The sequence below is a fragment of the Anarrhichthys ocellatus genome, unplaced genomic scaffold (assembly GCF_004355925.1).
Source record: "Anarrhichthys ocellatus isolate YVR2014 unplaced genomic scaffold, GSC_Weel_1.0 scaffold107, whole genome shotgun sequence".
Lineage (NCBI taxonomy): Eukaryota > Metazoa > Chordata > Actinopteri > Perciformes > Anarhichadidae > Anarrhichthys > Anarrhichthys ocellatus.
Genome location: NW_022280137.1, coordinates 238909 through 261099, shown reverse-complemented (window position 1 = coordinate 261099; position 22191 = coordinate 238909). Strand labels below are relative to the sequence as shown.

The following is a 22191-nucleotide window of genomic DNA, read 5'->3' as shown; positions in this document are numbered from 1 at the left end:
GTGTGTGTGTGTGTGTGTGTGTGTGTGTGTGTGTGTGTGTGTGTGTGTGAGTGTGAGTGAGAGTGAGAGAGAGAGACTGATCGTGATCGTGGTGCTCTGCAGTCTGCTGGAGCTGTTGGCCCATCCCCCACCCTGCCTGACTGTATAGTGATCTGCTCTGCTTCGCCTCTCTCTCATATAACACGCTCACTCTATCACTCTTGTGGAGGAAGTGATAGTTAATACCATGGTGTCCTACTGCCTCTCCATAAGAACTCATAAGATTGGTGCATTCAACTTTGAGACCGTAGTGTTAACCCAGAGACTTTCTTAATTAAGATAATGATGGATATTATTTCCTGTACCACAACAAGCACATTATAAACAAGAATAAATGTATTTAGGATCTGAGATATGCTGTTGAAGTCCTTTTTTATGATGATTTAGTTCTCTAAATTTAGAGTTTCCACCTAACAAGGGGAATTTGTTTTTTATGTTTCATTGTCCCTATAGATACTTAGGTGTTTGATTACCTCAAACTCGTCATTGAATTCAGGCTCTTAAAATGATAAAGGGTCACGTGCACTTTGAAGCTTTACTTTGCTTTAGGCTCATTTAGCTCTTTGTTTTTTGTTTTTTCTTGTCGCACAAATACTGCTCACTGCTCTCATCTCAACCCTCACATGAAACTAAATGCAGCTGTTTACAGCAAACCAGGTCTGACAGGCCAAGTGACTTGTAACTGAGACAGATTATACGCTGCACTGGATAATTGCTTCAGCCTCTCTACATGTCAGTACTTACAATTTGTGCCCAACTTCCTTGAGGTTCCTTCCTTGCTTGCTCTTGGTACATCACTCAAAAACAACCTGTCGTGTGCTGTTTAAACCATGGGTATATGGGTATATATCCTTTTTGCAACTGTTCATGATTGTGTATGGGGAAAAGTCTTTATGGGCCAGTGGGAATCATGTGATATGCAACACCGGCTGTGGCACCATGTTAAAATCACATCTCAAGCTAGCATTGCTTTGTGTGCTAAAGTGCTATATAAATAAAGTTACTTAATTACTTGCATTTAATGACAGCCAGCATTATTTGTAGCAATGCAACAATTGCAATTACCTTGGCCGAGTCCTGACTTTTATTTTTAAAGAGTCTAACCATAGACTGTGTATAAGAAGTGGACGTAGTCAGCATTATGTCACTCATTGGTTTGTGGACTACCGTTTTGAAGCTTTGAGCTGGCCGTCCATCTTGGATTTTTTTCATTGAGTTAGCGGAAGTGACCGTGTTTGGACTGCGGAGGCTTGATGTAAAGATACCGTATATGAATCTGGTAGCGGTAGAGACCTGTCAATCACAGTAAGCCCGCCCTAAAGCATACAGACATATGGTCTGTTTGACTCTAAATGGCCCATAATTTACTAAATGAACATCATGCTGTATTGAAGAAGACTTGAAACTAGAGATTGAGACCATAAACTCATGTTTACTGAGGGAATAAATCAAGAGAGAAGTAGTCATTTTCTCAAAGACTTCGATACAATCTGACTTCTTTTACCAACCAGAGGAGACGCCCCCTGCTGGCCAATAGAAAGAATGCTGGTTTAAGGCACTTCCACATTGGCTTCACTTTTCATGACTGGCGGTTGCTGATTTAGTCTGACCTGCTCATGTTTTTCTTTCTTTCAAAGAACTATAATTGACTGCTTACACAAACATCTTTGTACCTTTTTCTTTAATGGAAAATTGAAATTCGTATTCATATGTTTATAGTAGACTGTAAAATAACACATTTTCTTCAAAATTGTCAACCTTGTTTTTAAGGTTGTTCCGTCAGTAACGATGTTCAGGTGTTACTAATTGTGAGCTATCTGTCCTCTTCTCTGACACTGAAGAACTTTATGATGTGTGGCTGTGCTGTAGCTGCCACTGTGTGTGCTACGTGCATGTTGTGTCGTGTAGATACTTCACTCCATGGATGATATTGCGCTAGGTAACACTACACAAAGCACTACAGGGAACCATGAACCTGAGCTGTGATGCAGGCTGTATGTTGCTAATGCAGAACTGTTGTTTCCCCTCTCATCCTCCCCTCGTGCCGCTCTGTCTCACAGATGGTGGTGAAGACCTACATGGACATGGACCAAGACTCTGAGGAGGAGAAGCAGCAGTATCTCGGCCTGGCGCTCCACCTCGCCTCAGAGTTCTTCCTCAGGAACCCCAACAAAGACGTCAGGCTGCTGGTGGCCTGCTGCCTGGCTGACATCTTCAGGATCTATGCCCCCGAGGCCCCCTACACCTCCCATGACAAACTCAAGGTTAGGGACTAACCCTGGATAACCGTATGAAATCCTCTCGCAAGTGACTAAGCACCCTCCTCAAGGGAGTAGTTTTCAAAAGCAATCCAAGCTTTGTGGTTTACAACCAGTTGAAATGACAGCTGTCTGCTGATTTTATGCGGTTACTAACTAACACGAAGATTAGGGAAATAAAATAAAAGGCCATTCTGTAACGTTAGAAATTAACGTTAGAAATCTTAACTTAATATGTCTGGGAAAGTCCTAACTGCCTCCCTTAAGTCATTAGTGTTCAACTCATTCAAGCTCATGTTTTGGTAATCCCATGAAAAATGTGTTGTTAACTGGTCTTATTGTAGAAAGTCGGTCTGAACCAAGCGTCAACCTCTGAGGCTGAAAACGCAACATTTGCGCGAGTTGAAATTTGCATGACGCAAAACCCTATTGGTGTTGAGATGCTCCTCTTGTCATCACTGACTCTCTACAATACCTGATATTAGTAGAGACCGGACGAAACTATGTATGTGTATAAACCATATGGTACAAACTGGTACGTATTTACATTGCTGCTACAATGTTAGCATAGAATAGCACCGATCGATCCGAGCTCCGTTGAGAAAACAAGTATTTTAAAAGTGATTTGCTTGTCGTCTTGCGGAGGGAACTAACAAAACATGAATTCAGAAATATGCATCATTACGTGGTTATTTGGGAGTCCCTTTTTGTCCGTTTATTGCAGTTAAATCAAAGCTAAATCTGTTTATTTTGTGTTCATACAGCTGTAGTAAGCCAGCCACTGTGTCTGGCTTGCTAGACACAGTGAATACGGCTCGATAAAATTCACGGAGCTCCTCCAGAGGATGTTATAAACCCAGACAAGAAGGCGTTTAGTTTCCCGGGATATCTGGGACTTTCACAACACGTACAAAGCAGAAATGGAGGTTATTTCTTCCACGGTTGATGGCAGAAATAAATGGCTTAGTTGATAACTGCTTCCATGGAGAGAAGCCACCCCCCCTCTCGGGGGCATCTAGCGCGAATAAACACAAATTATCCCGCAAGTAAACTCCTTCAAGTAACGCAACATGACATTTTTGTGTATAATTAAGAGCATGGCTGCTTTGAGTGACACATGGATGCCATCAAAGCGGCTCGCTGTCTGCTCGGTGTGACCTCAGCTAGTACGAATTAATAGAGTTTGTGGTGTTGGTTCCTTTTTGGAGAATTTTTCATGCAAATATAGAACAAATAATATGGTTTGCTCTGAGGTTAAATTGTATGCCAGGCCTCCTGCTGGCGTTGGATGATTGGCCGCCGCCGTTTCTCATCCAATCTGGTGTTTCTGAGAGCTTGCCGGGAAACTTAATTTCTTTTTTTGAGCACTCACCAAAACTAAAATGAAAAAAAACAATGAACTCAAATGCATTGTCAAGTGTTTTCCCGTCTCGTCTCCAGGACATTTTCCTGTTCATCACCAGACAGCTCAAGGGCCTGGAAGACACAAAGAGCCCTCAGTTCAACAGATACTTCTACCTGCTGGAGGTAAGGCGCTGATGTAGAAACCACTAAACTTGTGTGTTTTGTTAACTGCGGTTCACAGGACAGTTGAGCAAACTGCTGACGAAGGACTAACGTGTCTATATGTGTTTCTCTAGAACCTGGCGTGGGTGAAGTCGTACAACATATGCTTTGAACTGGAGGACTGCAATGAGATCTTCATCCAGCTTTTCAAAACACTCTTCTCTGTTATCAAGTAAGGCCCTTCACATATTTGTTTCGCTATATGATTCTTAATATCACTGTTTATCAGACCTTTTTCTTATTCACTGTCGCACATCTAGATACACTCCATCATTACTCCCTTTCTAACGTGTTGTTTACCTTGAAACCTGCAGACTGATGGATATATTCCCAGTGATCACTTGGAACCATTTTATTCCCAGGTGTAGAGGGGATTACAATGAGTAATCACCCATTCACTCATTTGTCTATTGTGGTTTCAACTTTTCTTTCATGTTCATCTCTTCGTCCACAGTAACAGCCATAATCAGAAGGTGCAGATGCACATGATAGACCTGATGAGCTCCATCATCATGGAGGGCGACGGAGTCACACAGGAGCTGCTGGATACCATCCTCATTAACCTCATTCCCGCACACAAGGTGGGACGCACACAAACGCATTCAAATGTATTTGCTAGTTATGGCATTTATTTGTATTGATTGTGTATGATTCAGAGAGATCTCTAGATATAATTATGTGACTGTGTTGGCATTTGTATTTTTTTATTTAATTTTTTTTTCAAAAAATAGAATCTGGATATTTATTTCGATTTTTAAATAAGTGAAAAACAGACAAATCTGGATTAAAATCTGATTATATAAATTCCATTTGCAGCTCAAACACACTGGTTAAACTGTAATAATACAACTATTCTGTGCTCACCACAAGAGGACTCTAAACTATGATTATTAAAGACATTTTTTTTGTGAGTCTCGCATATTATCTCAACCCCTGTCAGCTGACATATTGGACAAGCCTGACGCTCTGTGTATCAGTGAGTGTTTGAGTGAGATGTTTACCATCAGTTCAACTAATCGGTGTTCAACTTTCCTTGGAACAGAATCTGAACAAGCAAGCGTACGATCTTGCCAAGACTCTGCTGAAGAGGACCGTCCAGACCATCGAGACGTGCATCGCAAACGTGAGCAGCAGACTCGCTTAACGGATGAACACTTTTCTCCCTCTCCTCCTCAGACTGTCTAGGTAAACTGCTGTCTGTATCTGCAGCACATCTTTTTTTAAATTCAATATTTATTCTTTTTCCCTTCCTCAGTTCTTCAATCAGGTCTTAGTGATGGGCAAGTCATCGGTCAGCGACCTGTCAGAGCACGTCTTTGACCTCATCCAGGAACTGTTTGCCATCGACCCTATGCTGCTTACCTCTGTCATGCCACAGCTGGAATTCAAACTCAAGGTTAACACAACAAACACACACACAAGTCAGAAGGATAAGCACACATCTCACCTCGGGTCACGGATGCATTAGTTCCTTGAAGAGTGTAACATAATGCCCATCGTCATGTGTGTTATTTTGGTAAAACAGTTTTTACCTAGACGACTACACAACAGTAGCAGCCCTCCATCCTTTAGCTGAGACTCTAGACAATCCCAACTGACAATCACCAGGCCTACACATAGAGGCTCTATCCACACTACTACGCTGTTGTTTTAAATGAGTATACCTTTTGCTCCGTCGATGCATAGCGTCCACACTACCCCTGGCGTTATGGAGCCCCTAAAACTGAGACGTTCAAAAACACTGCTGAAGCAGTTTTCGTTTGTATACCTTAAAAAAAAAAAGTGACTCGTTCACCCATGTTTGCTTCTTGATTGGTTCTTATCCGTCATGACCTGTCCTTCCCTGATTGGTTGACAGTTTGTCTCACTGTATTGTTTGCATTAGGAAAGTGAGCCGGACAAGAGTAAAATAAATATTAGTTTGAAAAAGAGCCCAAAAAGGGCAACTTGCATTTGTTGACACGCGTTCTCCTGTTTGCAGAGCAATGATGGCGAGGAGCGTCTGGCTGTTGTTCGGTTGCTAGCTAAGTTGTTTGGGGCCAAAGACTCAGAGCTGGCGTCACAGAACAGACCGCTGTGGCAGTGCTTCTTAGGACGGTGAGTTATGTCAACACTATGCACACACACACACACACACACACACAGTGATGCTTTAAACTGAACCCCTTGTTATATTTTTCAAGCTGTGGTTCTCCCACTGGAGTCTATTTCCTCAGTCAGTCACCAGCTGGCTCACCTGCTCTTTCAAAGTATGATGCATAATTCCGGTGATTTCATTACTTATAGCTGGTGTTTTTTTTCTCCAGGTTCAATGACATCCATGTTCCCGTCAGGTTAGAGTGTGTAAAGTTTGCCAGCCACTGCCTCATGAACCACCCAGACCTGGCCAGAGACCTGACAGGTGTGTTTGTTTCCCGACTCAACAATCTTCTCTCTCCTCTCTCAATTCAGTCCTTTTCATCACGTTACGCTCTGACACAAATGTGTGTTAACGTGTCTTTCTCCTTATTTAGAGTATTTGAAGGTACGTTCGCACGACCCAGAGGAAGCCATCCGCCACGATGTCATCGTCACCATCATCAACGCCGGGAAGAAGGACCTCAACTTGGTCAATGACCAGCTGTTGGGCTTCGTACGAGAGAGGACCTTAGACAAGAGGGTGAGACTAATGTGCGCTCTCGAGTCGTGCAGATGTTGTCATAGGCGTCTCGGAATCAAATGGCATTTTGGGTAGTCGTAGAAGCAGGTGGATACATCGATTTGGCTTTCAAATGTAAAGCTCTTTCTGTCATTCAAATTTTCATAGCAGCTAAAGTATTGTGTTCATTCAGTCATGGACTTTGAAGACATCTCACCCACATTAATGTTCACATTGTCAAAGTTTCTATTTGTTTATGACTGAGGGGTTTTTTTTCATACTGTACAATTGACTTTCCTCATCTGCATTTAAACCTTTTCTCCCTGATCTGTTTTCCCTCCCTCTATAGTGGCGTGTGCGTAAAGAGGCCATGATGGGCCTCGCTCAGCTTTTTAAGAAGTACTGTCTGCACCACGAGGCCGGGAAGGACACCGCCCTGAAGATCAGCTGGATCAAAGACAAACTGCTGCACATCTACTATCAGAACAGCATTGACGACAAGTGAGCTTATATACACTGACATGTAGTTTAATGTAAGAACGTTTCAAGCCTCGGCGACATTACCTAAGTCAGGGGTGTCAAACTCATTTTCACTCCGGGCCACATCAGCATCATGGTTTCCCTCAAAGGGCCGGTTGTAACTGTAAGACTGTATAACTGTGACTACTCCTAACATATTGTTAAATAACTGTCTCTGCAATTGATTGTTTATTCAAGTGTAAAAATATTGTACATGCAGTTATATAAATGTAAAATTATATTTAAGCACATTTCTGTTATTATAACATAAATCCTTTTAATTTAGGGTTAAGAAACCCACATTACTCTATCAAAGATGCAACTTTTAAAGAAAATAACAAAGACAAATATCATCAAACACAAATTATTACATTAACTTTGTTCAAAGCTATTTTTGTTACCTCTCTGCATCACTAATGTCCCTCCCTGCCGTCGTCCCGTGCATGGCAGCTACATCCAAGAGCTCCTCACTGACAGTAAAGTCTGCCTTCAGCCTCTTGTAAACATTGATAGGTGCACTGTATCCGTGTTGTCTGTGCTTTCATCAACAGCTAATGAAAAAGACAAGTACCTGCTCGTCTCTTCGGCTAGCTGTGTTGTTAGATTGCCTGCTAGTTCCTGAACTCAGTCTGCGATGGTGTTTCTTCACAAACTGACATTTGTAAAAGTCTGTATCTGGTCGGAGCTCACCTGCTCACATACCTTGAAGCATGCACTGGGCTGTGACTTTTGTAAATATATTCTGCTGCGATTGCAGGCTGCTTTTTAATTCTTGGACAATTTTATGTTTTTCTTGGAGGCTAAATTTAACTCCGCGTTTGGTGTCAAAATGCCGACGTAAATTGTATTCCTTCATCACCGACACGCATCATAACACAGAAGACAGACCGTTTTTTTTTTTCTCCTTGAAGCACAAACGTGTTCGCTGTCCCATCTTTCATTACATTTTCTTCCCTCTGCATCAATTTTTCTCTTCGTGGACATTTTGGGATTATTTGTTGATCATTTTCAACTCAATTACTTGTTGGAAAACCTCTTAACCGGCTGTTGCCTCTCCTGTCCACCTGTTGTGGTAGTTTTAATGTCGGCACACAGACAACATGCTATCTCATAATTTCGACCATGGGGATACTTTTATTTTCAAGTCTAACTTTTATTTTAAAAAATATATATATATATATATATATATATATATATATGCGCGCATGCTGGCGGATTTGCGGGCCACATAAAATGACGTGGCGGGCCGGGTTCGGCGGGCCTTGAGTTTGACATGTCTGACCTCAGTGGAGGTTGCCTTGAGAAGCTGCCTAAACATTAAGAATGATACAAGTTCACATCTGGAGTACTGCGTTCAAGTTTATTAGTGCAGTGAATTTATTTTCCTTTCCATTCTTCTTGTTTTCACACAATTCATGGAAAAACTCTCCCCTTCTCTCCTCAGGTTATTAGTGGAGAAGATCTTCGCTCAGTACATGGTCCCTCACAGTCTTGACACGGAGGAGAAGATGAAGTGTCTGTACTACCTGTATGCCTGCCTGGACACAAACGCTGTCAAGTCAGTAAAACCTGCAATATCTCCTCCAACACATGAATACTGACCTGCATGCTATAAACGCACTTTAGAAAACAATACAAAACTGCACAATGTCAAACAAACCAGCATCTACAAACACTGATAGTACAACATGTACTTATCACAAGGACATTGATCGCCCCCCTGTGCTTCTGTCACATCTCACCCGTTTCGCCTCTCTTGGTGCATTCTTTGCTTCCAGGGCCCTGAATGAGATGTGGAAGTGTCAGAACATGCTCAGAAGCCTTGTCAAAGAGCTGCTTGACCTCCACAAGCTGCCAGTGGTGTGTTTTAAAACACATTTATATACAGAACTGACCATCTGCCCTGTGTCTTTTGTTGCAAAACATATCTAAGACATTTCTCTCTCTTTCCTCCTGGTAGTCCGAGCCCAATAACACGGCCATGTTTGGGAAGCTGATGAGTATCGCCAGTAAGTTGGAAACCACACAAATGTGCACAGTACGATTTCAATCCGCACGATCTTGTCATATCTTCCAGATGGTCACGGTCAATTCCGCTTAACGTGACTGACATCGCGTTTTTAACTCGTCTTTTTGTTCGCAGAGAATCTGCCAGATGCTGGAAAGGCCCAGGACTTCATGAAGAAGTTCAACCAGGTTCTGGGCGAAGACGAGAAGCTCCGAGTCCAGCTGGATATGCTCATCAGCCCGACATGCTCCTGCAAACAGGCGGAGATCTGTGTGGTGAGTGGAATACTCCATTTGGCACATACACTCACTCACCCACAGACAGGCAGAAGTCTCGTTTTCTCTTTATTTAAAAAGAAAAGGATCAGTGCTGTGAGTTTGTGTTTGACTCCATAGTTCTGCTGTAGCAGTCCCAAATCACTCGAGGTAGCTTCATATCCCTGAAGACTGTTCATTGTGACACAGTGGTAGTTACTTAAAATGGTTCATTTCTTCTCTACATTTTCAAGGTGCAACCACTTAAAAATGAATGGAAAAAGGAAATGTCATGCTATAAAAGGGAAAGCTTCTCCAAGCACAGCATTAATCAATACTTGATCCGTAGTTTATCATAACAAAGCAAACCATGCTGCCTCTATAGTGTTTTTACCTCATAATGTGAATCGGTTATCATCACATTATTATTAAAGACCTCCAGATCAACAGTAGATGGAATATGAGCGTACATTTAGAAAGGTTGTCTAAAATTTAGTAATACAAACCTGGGTGTAAATGTGCATGCCGATATTAACGGTGTTCTGTGTGCAGAGGGAGATCACCCGGAAGTTGACGTTCCCCAAACAGCCCACCAACCCATTCCTGGAGATGGTAAAGTTCCTGCTGGAGCGCATCGCCCCCGTCCACATCGACTCTGAGGCCATCAGGTCAGAATAATGTCCCGACATGTTCACCAGATCAAGTGCTGCGCTTGGGTCATGTTTTTAAGTTCCACAACAGACCAAAAATATGGGAACTTTTTCAATAATAGTCTACATTTAGATTCAAATTGAAAGAGGTTTTTAAATCCTGTTAATCAGATTTAAGTGTCTCTTTTTTGTACAGTGCACAAAAAGATGCAGACCAGCACTTCCTAGCTCAGTGATCAGCTCCATGTACTCTCTGGGTCTCTGTCATTGTGTAACACCATGAACAGGCTTTTCTCATTCACTGAGACACCTAGTGGTGGTGAGATGTACCCGCAAGCCTCAGGCAGGGAATGGGTTTAACCCCCTCTGCTTCATGGAAAAACACCATAAGAGAGAGAAACGCACATACTGAACTTACTTCTAGTGCTTACCCACAGGCCTTGTTGTGAGCATTTTCGCACATTACACTTATCTTAAATAACCGGGTCGGGATTTCTGGAAATAGACAATCCTGTTTTCAAATGTATTTATTTTTTATAGTCTCATAATATTGGAGAGAAGGCAGACACCTCTACGGCTGATATGTGTATTCTGCCGGTTTAATTCTTGCTATTATGTTGTCTTCAGATATGCAAAGGTGCGTCAGTGTGTCATGTTAATCACATTTTGATTAATTTAATGGATTATTATTTGTTTTCTCTTAGTGCTCTGGTGAAGCTGCTGAACAAGTCCATTGAGGGCACAGCTGACGACGATGAGGAGGGCGTTACCCCTGATACAGCCATCCGCTCTGGCCTGGAGCTCCTCAAGGTACATAGCATGGACGTACTGTAAAATACAAAACTTTGACAAATTGGTCATTAGTAGTAAAACAGGGGTTTTAACGTGAAAATACTGTTACGGTTTGTTACCGGATTGTTAATTTTTGCAACAAATAAATGTAATAAAGTAAATAATTTCTACTCTCCTTCTAGGTCTTATCATTCACGCACCCCACAGCGTTCCACTCAGCAGAAACCTACGAGTCTCTGCTGCAGTGTTTGAAGATGGAGGACGAGAAAGTGGCGGAGGCAGCCATCCAGATATTCAGAAACACGGGGCAGAAGATCGAGACAGAGCTACAACAGATAAGATCGTAAGAGAGAAATGACTTCATATTTAAAACGGTCAACATTGTTATTGGACAGTAGTCCGTTGCTTTAGGAATCTACAGGTGAAGGGTCCACATTTTTATTATCCACACACTGTTAGCCACACTGCTCTGCATCTGGCGAGAATGACAGAAATAATCTGCATTGAGTAAGTCTTCCTGATGTCTGTCCGGTCCATCAGGACGCTGATTCCCGTCCTGCATCAGAAAGCCAAGCGGGGAACGCCTCACCAGGCCAAGCAGGCCGTCCACTGCATCCACGCCATCTTTAACAACAAGGAAGTGCAGCTGGCACAGATTTTTGAGGTAGGGGACCATTTTTCTAATTTACTGATTTTCAGGGATGCACGTTGTATTACAAATAAACAATAGTTTAGTTTGGTTTTGTTCATTTTAACTGTAATTGTTCATCATTTCCTTGTCTCCCGTTTGTCCTCCTGTTTGTCCTTGTCTGTCTGTTTTTTTTTTTTGTTTTTTTTTGTTTTGTTTTTTTTTGTTTTTTTTTGTCCCTTCACCTCCAGCCTCTGTCACGTAGTCTGAACGCAGACGTCCCAGAGCAGCTCATCACTCCCCTCGTGTCTCTGGGCCACATCTCCATGCTGGCCCCAGATCAGTTTGCTTCGCCAATGAAGTCCATAGTGGCCAACTTCATTGTCAAGGACTTGCTCATGAACGACCGGGTGTGTGGATATGAAGCTGTGTACTCAAACAGTTGCTCACTTTTTACACATAGTTTACAACAATGTCACAGAACCCTGTTTTATAAGTACAACTTTCAGCAAGAACAAACCCAGTGTAGGAAAGAGTGTGACTGTGATGTGCCTTTATGTCTCCAGTCAGTGGGAAACAAGAATGGGAAGCTGTGGACCACGGATGAGGAAGTTTCACCTGAAGTCCTAGCTAAGGTAAGAGGCAAACACCTCTGTGGCATTTAATTTCTTGTCAAATTTGATTTAGCATTTTTACTAAAGATATGTTTGAAAGATTCCGGGACCTCACTTTGCCTCATTAGCCGTGCTCCTCCTGTTCCCACAGGTGCAGGCCATCAAGCTGCTAGTGCGCTGGTTACTTGGAATGAAGAACAACCAATCAAAGTCGGCGAACTCCACTCTGCGCCTGCTGTCGGCCATGCTGGTCAGCGAGGGCGACCTCACAGAGCAGAAGAAGATCAGGTGACTGGGGGCTCGAATGTCACAGTAGAGCTGTTGGAGGGATTCACATGTAGCGGGGGGAAATCAATTATTACAGATTCAGAGGTAAATTAAATAGATTTGTCTTTGCTAACATTCTTCCACTTTTGTTATTTCTTCCTCCTCACAGTAAGTCCGACATGTCCCGTTTGAGGCTGGCCGCAGGTGGAGCCATCATGAAGTTGGCCCAGGAGCCCTGTTACCATGACATCATCACACCCGAACAGTTCCAGCTCTGCGGCCTCGTTATCAACGTCAGTCTCAGCATTTACACCACTTTTCTATAGGCCTTTTTAACAGAAGGCATTTTGGCATGTGACAGTTGGAGAAGCACGGGTATAAATGATCAGATTATTGATGGCTGAATTCCATTGATTTGCTTCGTCCTGGTTTTAGAATGGACACATTCTTATCATAAGTACTTTTCCCCACAATGACAAGTCAGACTGTCTGTGTGAAAAGGGCAATCTACACAATCATTACTACTCTAGTTTCTTGTGTGATAGAGTTGTGTGAATTGAGTCTGTTGCCTCCGACGTACAGGACGAGTGCTACCAGGTTCGTCAGATCTTCGCTCAGAAGTTGCACCTGGCTCTCGTCAAACTGATGCTGCCCCTGGAGTACCTCGCCGTCTTCGCCCTGTGCGCCAAGGACCCGGTGAAGGAGCGCCGCGCACACGCCCGACAATGCCTCCTCAAAAACATCTCCGTCCGGAGGGAGTTCATCAAACAAAACCCACTCGCTCAGGGTAAGTGTTCAACCGGTTTTCCATGTGCTCTGGCGATTACACACTGCTGCTGTTGTCTTTTTGGACATAGCTTTGACGTCTTTTAATGTGTGCTTTATCCAACAGCAGTTCAAAGGTCAACAGTATTTCAAGAAAATATGCAATGTTTTGTGATGCGGATAGGTTTTATTTTCTGTCATTTATTAAGTCTGTTCATTATTACACTTGTTTTTATCGAAACACCAACTTTTATTGCAATATTTAGAATTTTTCCGACATTTCCACTAAGGTCTTTTTCTTTTTGAATGTTGAAAAAGTGCTTTAAAACTATAGATGGAAACCCCGCCACAGACATGAACATTTGTTATTCTTTCTCTTCCCACAGAAAAACTCCTCTGCCTCCTTCCTGAGTATGTCGTTCCCTATATGATCCACTTGCTGGCCCACGACCCAGACTTCACAAAACCACATGAATATGAACAGCTCAAAGACATTAAAGAGTGAGTGCTGGCGAAAACTATCTCTGAATACAGATGAGAATAGGTCTATTTTTTTACATTTTATAGTCATGACTTCTAATGCCAAGTAGATATCAGTGGTGATGTTTGTTGTGCTTCTGTGCGTAGGTGTCTGTGGTTCATGCTGGAAGTGCTGATGACCAAGAATGAGAACAACAGTCATGCTTTTCTAAGGAAGATGGTAGAGAACATCAAACAGACCAAGGATGCACAGTGTCCTGATGATGCAAAAGCCAACGAGGTATGCACACACATACGTTTACACGCTTACCCAACGACGACAAAAGCAGCAGAACCAATCACACACAGCTCTAAAATGTTCAAAATTAAAAGAAATCAATACAAGTCATCCAACAAGCGTGTTATCTCGCTTGCATCTCTTGAAACAAAATCTTTTAATTTCTTCATAAACATGAAGGTTTGGGAGTAATTGTCTTTAGAAAAATAAGCCAGTGTCCGTCAGATCATTACAGGATATTTATGTTCATGGGAAGGCAGACTTTGTAGAAAGGCAAGAAGCTGAAACCGAATATTTTAGAACTCTGTGTGACAAGTCGCCCAATAATCAAACGCTCCTAACTGTGTGTCTCATGTTGTCTTGGTTACAGAAGCTGTATATTGTCTGTGATGTTGCTCTCTTCGTTATCGCCAACAAGAGCACTGCGTGTCACCTGGACTTTCCCAAAGACCCCGTCCTACCCTCTAAGTTCTTCATCGTACAGGACAAGGCAATAAACACACACACACACGTAGATGATGTATTTATGCTTCTTGGATTGGAAAATCGTTTGAAAACAAACACCTATCAGACACCCTTTTCCTCTCCTCTTTGAAATTTTCAGTGAGGATACATTTTTTTCTCTCACTCTTCTTAAAGGTGCTCAATACAAAATTCAGAGCATCTCTATTGCCTCCACATGGCGATCGTGCTAACAGTGTTTATCCAAAGGCTAACCGTGAAGACGCTGTCCCGACACGTTATCAGTTGTTACCGCCGTGTGATTACAGTGCAGAGTGGCGGCCGTTGGTAGTCTGACAAATATTCACGAAACAAATGTCACTGTCACATAACTCTTCAAACACAATGCACAAATGCATGCAGAGTGATTGTATCTAAATATCTGATGGCAGTAATGCAACATTCATGGATGCCACAGAGAAAACCAAATGTATAACTGACAACTATGCTTATAGCTGGTTACGTACAAGCAACAGCTTACATGCATTATAGCAAATTATTAAACGCACAGACAAGTGGGCTGCAGGCCGATGACCACTTACTTAGTGGTGTTTTGTTTATGTTGTGAATGATGCATCACACTTCAGATGTCCATCCTGTCTGTAGCTCTTTTCACCACTACATGGTTAGTTGTGCTCTGTGCACAAGAGGACATGTTTTCACACTTGGCTGGTTTCAACTTTTTAAGTGAGCTCAGGGTGATTAATCAGTATCATATAAGCTATGACGTTGATCTACCCTACTTACTCATCAATGACCAGGATTATGGACTATATGGCTATATTAATGCTCTGAATATCGTATAGAGGAACTTTAAGAATGACTTCTATCTACTGAATATGCACACATGCACACTCGTTTCAGATTAATGACAAAGTCATGACCTTTGTTCCGTAGAAGTTTAATACTAATCAAAGTTTTCTGGCGTGATTTTATTTTTACAGGACTTCAAGAATGATAAAGAGTATCTGTCGACAGAGATGAGACAAATGCTGCTCTCTGGAAAGGTAAACGCTGTCATCAACACTCCACATAAAAGTGAATAATGCTCAACACAGTGCAGAGATGCAGAATACATAAATATGTAAACACTTGCATTTATTATTTTGGAAGGGGGAAATTATTGTAAGTTCAGAAACATCTGTATTTTAATATTTGTATTCTCGGTAGTAAAATGCTTTCGTCATCAGCCCTTGTAGAATGAATTTAAAGAGTGAAGGGCAAAGATGCACGTATTAGCAAAGGTGAGCCGAGAGAGATATGATATATATATATATAGAGATGGATTACTTCCACGATGATTATGTCATGTGTAAAAAGAAATAAACTATCAAATGCTCACCAGACTAATACCATTAACTCCACCCGTTCTTTACTCAGCCTAAACCAACCCCAGTGTTGGGAGCTGTGAACAAGCCTCTGACGGTACCAGGGAGGAGGGTCTTCAACAAGACCACCACAGGCTCAGACACAGCCAGTAACACCAGCACCAACTCCTCCCTACTGAGCCCCTCGGCTATCAACAAGAACAGGTACAGACGCAATACACACACACTCGCACACGCACTTAGAAAAATGCTTTACTCAACTTTTTAAACGTGTCTTGTAGTAACAGCAACGTCGCCACTGAGTCATCAGAGAGCCGAGCGCAGGAAAACAACGAGAACCCGGTCATCAAGAACGAAGAGGGGAGTAAGGTAAGCGCACAGGGGACAACCTTATGTCTGCTGGAAGCACACTACAGCATTAGGCGCCGTTATCTTGACCGAGCTGTCCCCGCCGTCTCTCTCAGGAGGAGCCAAGTCAGAACGTGACCCCCGACGACGAAACGGAGGCGTCGCCCGTCAAGCGGCGTGGCCGCCCGCCCAAATCCGCCACACCCGCCGCACCCGCTCCTGCCGAAAAAGAGGGAACGCCGGCGCCAACCGGAGGCGGAGCGGGGAGGAGCAGGAAGAGGGTGGCTGACCCCAACTCCAACCCGTCAGCAGAGTCCATCAACATCAAGATGTCGAAACAGCAGCAGCAGAACGACGAAGGGACGAAGAGACAGATTGACTTGCAGAGGTGAGAAGGGAGACGACGAAAGAGGAAACGTGCGACAGAAAGTGGCTTAAAATGGAATTAACCTTAGTGGCTTGGCTTATCGTAGCTTTGGCAGATAAATGACGAGATAGGAAATTTACTTTATTTTCCTCTTCAGGTGGCCGTATGTGAGCAGTGAGAATGAGAAAGTGGGAGCCTGGAGAGGAGACAGGGAGAGTTGTAGGGACAGGGGCCCTTCTCCTGGGCAGCGAGGGAGACACCGAGATAGAGCTGGATTCCAGTCCAGAGGGCCCTCTCTGTGGCAGGAAGGACGCAGAGAGAGGCCCCCTCACACAGGGGCAGAGCAGCCGGACAGCCTGGTCAGACACAGATATCCAGGGAGATACCAAACCTGCAGGGAGGGGAGTTCCTTCTGGAAGGCAGGGAGAGCCCCACCGTGTGCTGGCAGTGAGTTGGTTTAGTCCAGGGATGTCTGGGCTATCCAGGACTGTCTAGATCAGGGGTAGGCTAACGTCACCTAACCATGCATGTTATGTGTTAGTTTATAAAGAGGTAGCTACAGAGCTGTTGAAGTCTCTCCTTTATCTTAGGGTGCTTTCACACCTGTAGCTAATCATTTGGCCCGGACAGATCACACTGACTTTAAAAAAAATTAAATTTAAAAACATGAAGTTATATAGACAGACAGACAAGTCGTTGATTGGACAGTTTTGCAGTTTCCTGCATCATCAGGACCCACGAGGGGAAAGCAAATTCTGGTGGCAGAAATTCATATTTTTGATGTGTATATTGTGTTATTTTGTGTCACAAAGAGAAAACCGTATTCTAAGCATTATTGGACAACAGATTGACCCCATGTTATGAATAAACCGGTAGAGCACTCACAGGTGACCGGTGCGAACATCGGGGCTCGATGATTCAGGGCTTATTCCTGCAGTGACAGACGGGGTGTGCTGTCACTTCTTAATGGACTTAATGAACTTACAATGTACACAGAGTCGGATACAATTTGACTTGTTGATTTGCAGGAATAGGATATACATGGCCTCATACCGATCAATAAAATCGCTTTCTGAACAAATTTGATGTTCATCAGATGGATTTATTAGTAGCTTTTTTAAATCATGCTAAACTCACCCTTCTGCCGGTTGGTTTGGTTTGCCTTCACACCCCAAACGAACCGCGCCAGACTCGTCAACACCAAGGTTCGGTTCACAGCTTTCGCAGCTTTTACAACCTGGGTGAAGTGTGAAAAAGCAGCCCAATTCTACAGAAGTTAACTACTTTTAAGGAAATTCACCGTGTTTTAAAACCGAATCTTCAAGCACCCAGCTACAGATAATTAGGTCACTGTGACAGCCAGGTAATCAGAGGTGACTGCTCTGACTCTGAACTTTGTTCTCTTTCAGATAAAGAGGAAACCAGCGAAGATGAAATCCAGACTGTAGAGAATCGGGCCAGACTCTTCCTCGTACCTCCCCAGCCCTGCGTACACGCTCCTCTGACTCTAAAGCTTTCCTGGACACATTGTGGACCTTTCTTAAAACACACATGTACACTCACACACACACACAGACAGACACAAACCACTGACATCCTAGAAGGTTCTAAATACCTTGTAGTCATGATTTGAAGCTCATTGTATGTAGGTCTTACTAAAAACAAAAAAAAACATGTTATTTTTTTTTTTTTGCCTTTGTGTTTGTTGCTCTTTGCTTCTTTTGTGGAGCCATTTTTAAGAAAACAAAAACAGGATGGACATTTTACAAACATTTTAATCTGGTAATGATCGTTGCTTATTAAATTACCTGGGGGAAAAAAAACCTACTGTATGTCTCCTGACCTCTTCCTCGTGTCGAACAATATTTTCATTTCAGCTCACCGTTTCTTTCTTAAACAGCTGTATTTTGTAAATACCCACCTTTGCAGTTTTGAATATCCAAGACAAATGGCAACTATGGGAACATCATAGCATAAGATTTGTGCATTTAAGAGATGTACCAACACCAAACTTTTATAAACTTTGGTATGTTAAGGTTTCTAACTTGGTTATAGCGGCACACGGCCTGGTAGAAGCCCTGTGGCCTCTTCTCTGCCCCTGTAACGCTTTTTAATCGGCCGTTTGATTTATTCCCAGTGTGTTCATGGACTAATTGAAGCGGTCAAACATTTCTGGGTACAGTGCTGGGTTTGAAAGACAGTTTTTTTTTTTCTTTTTTTTTTTACTGCTGAAGTATGAAACCGTACTTCACCTTGGAATGCATAAATGATATATTACTATACAAGTACGTGTTCAGGTTTTTGTTCATCTTTTACAATGAATTATTTTTTTGTACTATTGTCAATTTCTTTGCTGGGTAACGCCTACTGTTGAGCATTGTGAGTGGAAACCTCACGGGTTATGTTGATGACAACTTATTTTTTGATGTAGTTTAAAGTATGCCTATTCTCATGACCATATTTAACTTTTTTTTTTCCAGAAAATAAAATCTTTTTAGATGTTACCAGTGCTTTTGTCTTGATCGCCGTGTCTCTGGAGCGCAGGTATCAGAAGCCAAGAGACTTGACAAGAATCCAACGTGAGTTTCCAGTTTGTTTTTTTTAATCAAAGAAACATGACACTGTCACAATAAATAACCATGCTTTTTATACTGCTGATGCTCGCTTCCAAGGAAACAAAAGAGGACGAATAAGTCTCGACCCAAAAGGAGAAACTGAGATGCGACAGCCCAATTTTTCTATGCTTCATCATCGTGCAATATTGTACATAGTGAGAGAACCAGGAAGCCGGGGGCCCGCTTCCTCTTTTCTTCCAAAATATAGATCCAGCCATCAATGGTGCACTCTAGTGATAACGAGACGGCTCTTTATCAAGACCTGGACTATTTACAAGTCAAGGAGATGGAGTATGCCTTTTTTTTTTTTTTTTGGCTCTGGTTGGAAACTGTCTTAGTCAGTGGAGAGGGAGCACGAGAACTCCATGTAGTACTGTACTATGGTGGTGGTGGTGGGGAAGATGGGTTCTTTTTTTAAAGGCTTTGAGGTTTTATCAACACCCCACTTCCCTAACATTTCTTTACAGTCCATGTACCACAAATGAAAACACTGCAGGCCTGCAGAGGAGTCCCGGCCTCTTAAACGACACGTCCGACATCATTCGAGGACCTCAGTGAGTATTGTATTTGGCTGTGTAGCAAAGCGTGTTTGGGGGGGGGGGGTTGTCGCCTGTACGCACGTGGCCAACGTTTTGATTTGAGTGGCGTTGGATTGGAAGCTCCCCCTCTCAATGATCCACATCAGGACTGGAGAGGGCGAGAAGATCCTTAATCCGCGGCTAAAAGTAACGCGGTTTCTCTGAAATTAGTAAAAAAAAACAAAAGCACAGCATTGCAAACTCGGTCACTCATTTCTTGTTGAGGTGCGTTTCCCGTCGGTTGTCGGGCAAATCTGCCCGGAGGACAATAAAAGACAAACAAGTTGGATTGTGGCGCAGCAGAAAAGGGTGGCATGTGATGTCCTTCAGGGGCCTGACCTGGCTGTCACTTCCTGTCCCATTAGGGCCAGGACTTTGGCTGGGCAACAATCTTAAGAAAAAAAAAAACAACCGGCCATTTCAGAGGCATTCCTCGTGGATCACAAAAGCATAAAAAGATATCTCCCCATATAATTGTAAACTAGGCATTGTTTGTATTTAAAATAATTTGTTACAATGCCATGTAAGAAAGAAAAAAAGTATATCCTCAATGTATTTTCAAATTTACACGCATCTATTTACAGTTAACCTTTTCCTTATGTGCAGATGTTTTCTAATTCTACAGACAAAAAGAAACTGCAGGGTGTTGCAGCATCCATGTGATATGATAAAGAACCATTACACCACTCAATGCAGAACACTATCCAGTCGAGTTAATATAATCCAGCTAGACCTTTACGGTATTAAATGTCTGTGTGAGAGAATTATCTGACAAAGTCCAACTGGTTGCTGGAGGTGGTGGTGTACTGGGAGGGGCAGTATGCTGGGTTTCCTTCACATTTCACCCTGGAAAACCCAGCAGTAAAGGCAGGTATTTGATTCTTTGAGATATTAAGGAACACACATTTCAGAGCTAATATGAATGAAGGACATGGACGACAAAATGCATGAGTGAAAGTGTTTGGTGGCTTATAACAAGGACACACATTTTATGTTAGTGGGAGAAAAGACGGCATGATGGTCGGAAAGGCAGTGGGGCGGTGTGCATGATGCCACCGGTGTTGAGTTTATAGCAAACAAACTTGTTGTAAGAGAAGGCTCAGACTGCCGTGGTGGGGGGGGGGGTGTTTAACAAAAGGCCATGATGGATGGGATGGGGAAGGGGGCTGATGCCATGATGGGGGGAGTTTGCGATCCTCACATCTGGCTGCGTTGCCTCAGTTGCTGAGGAGCAGCTCTGTCGCCGTTTCCACGTCCCAGGATTTTGAAGACAAGGCCGCTATTACTGCGTTCTGTGAGCGAGGGGGACATGGGATTTTAAAAGTGATTGTAAGCAGTGTGTCATTTACAAGATCAAATTAATAAGAACTGAAAGGATGATTTTACAGTATGCTATTATGAACATCAAATATGTCGACCCTTTGAACCGATTATTTTTTTATTAATTTGTGCCTTAAGAGTAAATCCTTTGAGATTTACTTTAGTGAGATTCCACAAACCCCTGTTGCTCCAACAAGAATGCTGTCAACTAAGGCAGCAACTAACAATTTGGCTATGATGACTATTTTCATAATCGATTAATATTGCTGTCTATTTTTTATTTTTATTTTAATTTTAAGTTCCAGGAGTAATTGTCTTGTTTCGTCCAACCAGGGTTAAGAGGAAAAACTGAAAATATTTACTTTGACAGAAGCTGGAACAAGAAAATCTTTGCCACAATTGCTGAAGAAACCTACTCTAACGACTAATACATTGTCAAAATAGTTGCCCATTAATTGTCTGTCAATCAAGTGATCTATTAAATCAACTGTTTCAGTTGCACACCATGCTAACAATGTAAATGAATGTTATGTAGTGGTTCTTACCTTATCAAAGCCCATCGAACAGAGTTTGTCTATTTTGCGGTTGTAGTCAGCGCTGGAGACCGGAGCGCCTCCGTAGACGTGAGACCACAGCCTCGCGGTCTGTTTGTACATCTCTGGGTTCTGCTTGTACTGAGGATGCAGACAGACAGCCCAGTGAGGGTTAAATGTCAAATACAGTGAAATTACAGAGAGACAGGCCGTGTGTTTCCGAAAAACATCCTTCTCACCTGGTTGGCTACTACTGCGTCCTGCGGATCATCTGGTTCTGCTGCGGCAAGGAGAGCCTGTAGAGACAACAGCACCGTCCGCAAAGTCATGGCAGCTGCCCTGGGTGGGACGGATACATGGAGGGCGTTTGAGACGAGGGACACACACGGGAACATGCAGTAAAGTGAGTCGCAAGGTTCAGATGAGTCTCACTCACCACTGGTCTTTTAAAATGTCCAGACATATTGCTCCTGTCACAGAACTGATATTAGGGTGCCAGATCTTAGTGATGAAACGCACCTTAAAAGAGAGTTACCTGGATTAAAATGGTTTAACTATGGAGGGGGGGGGTTACAATGGGTACACTTACATGCACACTTGTATCATATTTGGGTGGATGTCATACCGTTTGTCACGGTAGCTGTTGCTTTAAGGCCACTGTGGGCAATGTTGCATATCAATGAGCACAACTAGTTTCTTGCAATATTGGGTTGTTATATGAATTGCATCAATGTGACAAAGTACATAATGTGTCAGGTATTTCATTCACTAGATTTAAACTTTATTGTAATATATATCTATCTATCTATAGATATCTAGATCTCTAGATCTAGATATCTATAGATA

At 42.7% G+C, this 22191-nt stretch overlaps 2 protein-coding genes across 3 annotated transcripts in view; one reads left to right on the top strand and one right to left on the bottom strand.

The window, feature by feature from the left end:
* Positions 1-18803, top strand: part of pds5a (PDS5 cohesin associated factor A) — a 27210-nt gene extending 8407 nt beyond the window's left edge. For both annotated transcript variants that reach the window (XM_031876299.1, XM_031876300.1), the window contains exons 3-33: positions 2100-2303; positions 3738-3824; positions 3938-4035; positions 4318-4444; positions 4906-4986; positions 5119-5259; positions 5845-5960; positions 6170-6264; positions 6377-6522; positions 6851-7002; positions 8465-8578; positions 8799-8880; positions 8981-9029; positions 9164-9303; positions 9835-9950; positions 10637-10742; positions 10907-11067; positions 11265-11388; positions 11604-11762; positions 11919-11987; positions 12118-12254; positions 12403-12526; positions 12816-13020; positions 13385-13499; positions 13626-13758; positions 14126-14245; positions 15201-15263; positions 15637-15788; positions 15866-15953; positions 16049-16320; positions 17709-18803. In XM_031876299.1, the coding sequence (XP_031732159.1) occupies positions 2100-2303; positions 3738-3824; positions 3938-4035; positions 4318-4444; positions 4906-4986; positions 5119-5259; positions 5845-5960; positions 6170-6264; positions 6377-6522; positions 6851-7002; positions 8465-8578; positions 8799-8880; positions 8981-9029; positions 9164-9303; positions 9835-9950; positions 10637-10742; positions 10907-11067; positions 11265-11388; positions 11604-11762; positions 11919-11987; positions 12118-12254; positions 12403-12526; positions 12816-13020; positions 13385-13499; positions 13626-13758; positions 14126-14245; positions 15201-15263; positions 15637-15788; positions 15866-15953; positions 16049-16320; positions 17709-17712 (3780 nt within the window). In that variant the 3' untranslated portion in view covers positions 17713-18803. The remainder of the gene's footprint in view (positions 1-2099; positions 2304-3737; positions 3825-3937; positions 4036-4317; positions 4445-4905; positions 4987-5118; positions 5260-5844; positions 5961-6169; positions 6265-6376; positions 6523-6850; positions 7003-8464; positions 8579-8798; positions 8881-8980; positions 9030-9163; positions 9304-9834; positions 9951-10636; positions 10743-10906; positions 11068-11264; positions 11389-11603; positions 11763-11918; positions 11988-12117; positions 12255-12402; positions 12527-12815; positions 13021-13384; positions 13500-13625; positions 13759-14125; positions 14246-15200; positions 15264-15636; positions 15789-15865; positions 15954-16048; positions 16321-17708) is intronic.
* Positions 18804-18879: 76 nt separating this feature from the next.
* Positions 18880-22191, bottom strand: part of ube2kb (ubiquitin-conjugating enzyme E2Kb (UBC1 homolog, yeast)) — a 10038-nt gene continuing 6726 nt past the window's right edge. Inside the window, exons 4-8 of the mRNA XM_031876301.1 lie at positions 21782-21864; positions 21585-21684; positions 21358-21486; positions 20694-20784; positions 18880-19883 (exon numbers count right to left, since the gene is read on the bottom strand). Coding sequence (XP_031732161.1) covers positions 20710-20784; positions 21358-21486; positions 21585-21684; positions 21782-21864 — 387 coding nt within the window. The 3' untranslated portion in view covers positions 18880-19883; positions 20694-20709. The remainder of the gene's footprint in view (positions 19884-20693; positions 20785-21357; positions 21487-21584; positions 21685-21781; positions 21865-22191) is intronic.